Below are 4,026 nucleotides of genomic sequence, written 5' to 3'. Positions count from 1 at the left end.
ACAAGTGATTCTAGATCTTATAAAGGGGACCTTAATTGTTAGGATTATCTAGTTGTTTTGTAAAACAAAAACATATACAACACTGCCCATGAATATCTTAGCTGTGTAAGAAGTACAAATTATTCCAGATATTCTGGAATAATATTATGAATGCCTGTTCTACTATGTAACTGTCATACCATTTTAAGCTACTCTAACAGATACCTACTGTTAGTTTTCAATGATTCTGTTACCATCAAGGATTGGAACCCCAGAGAACTCAATAGAATATGGGCTTTCCTTGCCTCCTCTTAGAAGCAGAGTTTTGGTTAAGCAGTCTCTGAGGTTATATGTATGTCTTCCTAGAGACACTACCACAATGGTCAGGAGGGATGTGGAAACTTACTAAGGACACACGAAAAGGAGAAACATAATAAAAAACCTTTTTCTGAGATATCACCCTGCATGGAATTCTGCTGTGTGAGCTTGAGACTTTCTTTATGTTCTACACTCAGAACTCAGGTGTCTGCTCCCCAGCTGGCAGTTCCCTCTCTCAGAAATGAAGGATAAAAGTCAGAAAAGAGCTGAAAATTCAGAGGGAAATGAAACTGCTTACAATTGGGATGAAAATGGAAGGAAAGGTGGAGTCAAACTCTCCAGGACAAGGCTCTTATTCCTGGATTTTTGATGGAAAGGGAACTATGTGAACTGGTTGCCAGGACAACCTGCTGTTGGGGCAAGAGCGGTTGTGGCAAGGCAATGGGAGACCTTTGGCTGTTCCTGCTCCTGCCTCTGTCCTTGGCAGCCTTCCATGGAGTCAAGGGCTGCTTGGAATGTGACCCCATATTTATAAAGGATATTAAGTCATTGTTGGCAAAGTTGGTACCCTCGGAAGTCCCTGGCCAAACTCAACTGCTTCGCAGGCAGATTAAAGAGATGACCAATTTAAGCTTCAAGGTCTCCCACGGGAACAAGATGCTTAGGCTGTTGGGTGAGGGAAGCTTGAGACCCTAAGAGTTTGAGGGTGAAAGGGAGAAGGGAGGCATGGAAGAGAGCACCTTGGTCCACTTAAGATCCTCCAAAGATATACAAATTCCCCAACATGTTTGTTTACCTTTTTTTTTTTTTCCCCTAGCTGTTCAAAGGGTTGTCTATTTGAGAACATGGCTGAAGAATGAACTTTATAAAATGAGCAATAAAACATGGAAAGGTGAGGTTCTGTTTCACTGTTAAAAGACTGTATTGCCCAAGCAAATATGAGAAGAGTTCCCTTGGGAAAACAAGGTAAAACAGTCAGGACTAAATCCTGAAGGGAAGGACCACCCTTACTTTTTGATGTCCCTTCCACCCACTCTTAGGTGTCTTTATCCTTCAAGGCAAGCTTCTTGATGTTCGCCAAAATCTGGAATCCAAACTGAAAGAAGTATTAAAGCACTTCTCTAAAGCTGGTAATAAAATATGTCTACCTAACAACACTGACATTATGAGAGAGCAATAGGAAATGAGGGGTGAGAGAAGAAATGTAGTTTCACATGAGGGAGATTTAGAATGGTTAGGGGGTGGCTGGAGCTGAATGGATAATCAGACAAAAACTACTTGGGTATAAATATGAAGACCTCCAAGTTGATTCTAAGCTCATTAGACCTTTCTGATTCTCTTTCAGCTTGTTCTGAAGATTGCGGTGAGTATAGTGCATGTGATGCCTTGAGGTTAGCTCATCATTTCCCACCTCCTTTGCTCTCTATGATCTGATCTCTCCTACTTGTCCCACTGGGAACCCAGTTCCCAGAGTAGTGGTTCCAAGAAGAAATGTCAATGACATCTGACAACAAAATTTAGCTTATGAAATCTTTGATCGCCCACAGAGTTTGGAGGGGTTCAGAGGCCTCCTGAAATATAGTTTACAACCCATAGCACCTGTGTAGTTAAGGCATCATTTTCCCACTTCTTCACCTGAGATCTGACTTAAATTATGGGAGGTTTTGAATTCCTTCTTCCCCTAGCAAACAAGTTTCTGATTTGTCCCATCAGAAACTTGTTTGCTAGGGGAAGAAGGAATTCGCAGATGTCTGAGCTAAGGAAATGCCATGCCATGCTCCCCTCCAATTATCTTACTTCTCTTCTCAGTCCTGAATGAAGGTCCTGTCCTGGATTGTTGGAACTGTCATCGCATCACTACTCACTGCTTCAAAGGAGAGTATTGTGGAGGTAACAGACTGTGGTCTGGCATTTTGAGGGGTCAGTGATCAAGGTAACAAGCCATTCATTGATTTAGTCAACAAATATTTGTTGAGCACCTACTATGCAATGCATGCTAATGTTACAAATACAGAAAAAGCCAAAATATTGAACAAAATTTGTATATCAGCATGAACTATGGGCACTGGACCACTTTAATGCCTGAGAAATACAATGTCTGGACTAAAAGTTGAGAAATTAGCTAACACAGAAAGAACCAAAGTTTCCTAGAACCTAAGGGTCTAATAATAATAAAGATCACAGGAATCAGAAAAGTTGTGATGGAAATGGTGAACAGAGCAGACAGTTTGGGGTTAAAAAGAATCTTCTATTATGCATAAAGTTCTCAAGTTACTATTTTTCTTCTCCAAAGCTCACTTTTTTAACTTTATTTTTATTGTTTACATTTGTTGGGGAGCACAAGAGACTTGGTTGGAAAGTTGTAAGGAGGACATTCTGATAAAAGGGACCTGTGTGTGGAAGGCTGCCTGCCCTGTTTATGGGAATTCCAACTTAGGGGAGATTTAGGAAGTGTGGAAGGCAGTTGGAACCCCTAATTATTCCTTGACCTTTCCAAACAAGTCTATGCATATGCAGACTCCCCAGGTGTTTACTGGAATCCTTATGCTTAATCCCTGGATGCCCTTGCCTAGAGGACAATGTAAACACGTGTCTGCCCAAGATTACTCACCCTACGGATTTTATCTAAAGATAAATATTCCAATAAAAGCCTAAGAGGTAGGCAACCCAGGCTCCCAGTCTTCTTCAGAAAAGACTTCCCTTAGCCCTTTCCCCAACAATGACACTGTATTGGAGTAATCTGTTCATGGGGCAGCTGGTCGGCCCCAGCATATATTGTTACAGATACCTCCATTTACCACCCCCCTTGCCTACCCTTTCCACCTTCCTCCAAACCCCCTTCCTTCTGCCCATCACCACACTGCTGTCTGTGTCTATGGGTTATACATATATATATTCTATGTTTAATCAACTCACTTTTTTCTCCCATTCCAGAAGAGGATTCAAGGAAGCATGAGAATCGAGAAATTGGGCTATTTTTGATATTGATAACAGAAGCTGTAATATTGGGAAGTGCTTTGTTACTGTGAGTTTTCCTCCCTCCAAACACTGGGTTAAGCATTCCTTCAGCAAAGAAACTGTCCAATCTTACCCCTCCTTCCAATGGAAAGAAGGGGAAAGAAATCACTTCAAACTTTGGGATATGATACTGACAGGAAATCTGATGGGGATAAAAGTGAAGGGAAGTCTGATGGGAATAAAAGTAGAAACCAAGGAAACGGAGGAGGTACAATGAAATATAAGGAAAACCTTTGGAGAGTTAGAAAGGGTTAAAAAAATACAACTTGTATAATTGTTTTAGAGGGTTGGGCTACTGATAATGCACTTGGAATTATCTTGTTTCCCTACTCTAGACTCTATGTTTGTGTGACTCATCAGAGAAAAATGAAGGCAATACGAAAGTCACTAGAGAATTATTTGGAGAAGAAACTTGAAGAATTAATGGGGAAGACAGATAAGAAGAACAAGCAAGATTTTGGAATCAGAGAATAAATACAAAATTATAGACAGAAGATCTTTCATGATTCTCTAAAGTGTTACTCAAGAAGAAAACTGGGAATTGAGTTCTTTTCTGGTCCTAAAATCACAGCATTTTTAAACAAATAGAACTTAGAATTTCTCTAGTAAAGATCCATTCATATCCTGAGGCAATGGAATCAATGAGAGGGCAAATGCTCTCCCAGAGTTGTACAGAAAGTAATGCTGCCATGTTGCAATGCACACTTAAAA

At 40.5% G+C, this 4,026-nt stretch overlaps 1 protein-coding gene across 1 annotated transcript; it reads left to right on the top strand.

The window, feature by feature from the left end:
* Window positions 1-738: 738 nt before the first annotated feature.
* Window positions 739-3,789, top strand: IZUMO3 (IZUMO family member 3; the record flags this gene model as incomplete). Its single annotated transcript, XM_084897898.1, has 7 exons — window positions 739-970; window positions 1,115-1,189; window positions 1,338-1,427; window positions 1,643-1,660; window positions 2,107-2,187; window positions 3,232-3,322; window positions 3,651-3,789. The coding sequence occupies 7 exons, from the start codon at window positions 739-741 to the stop codon at window positions 3,787-3,789; spliced, it is 726 nt and encodes a 241-aa protein (XP_084754024.1).
* Between the last annotated feature and the right edge of the window lie 237 nt (window positions 3,790-4,026).

Source organism: Pipistrellus hanaki (assembly GCF_964339955.1).
Source record: "Pipistrellus hanaki genome assembly, chromosome: 11".
Lineage (NCBI taxonomy): Eukaryota > Metazoa > Chordata > Mammalia > Chiroptera > Vespertilionidae > Pipistrellus > Pipistrellus hanaki.
This window is presented reverse-complemented; position numbering and strand designations above follow the sequence as displayed.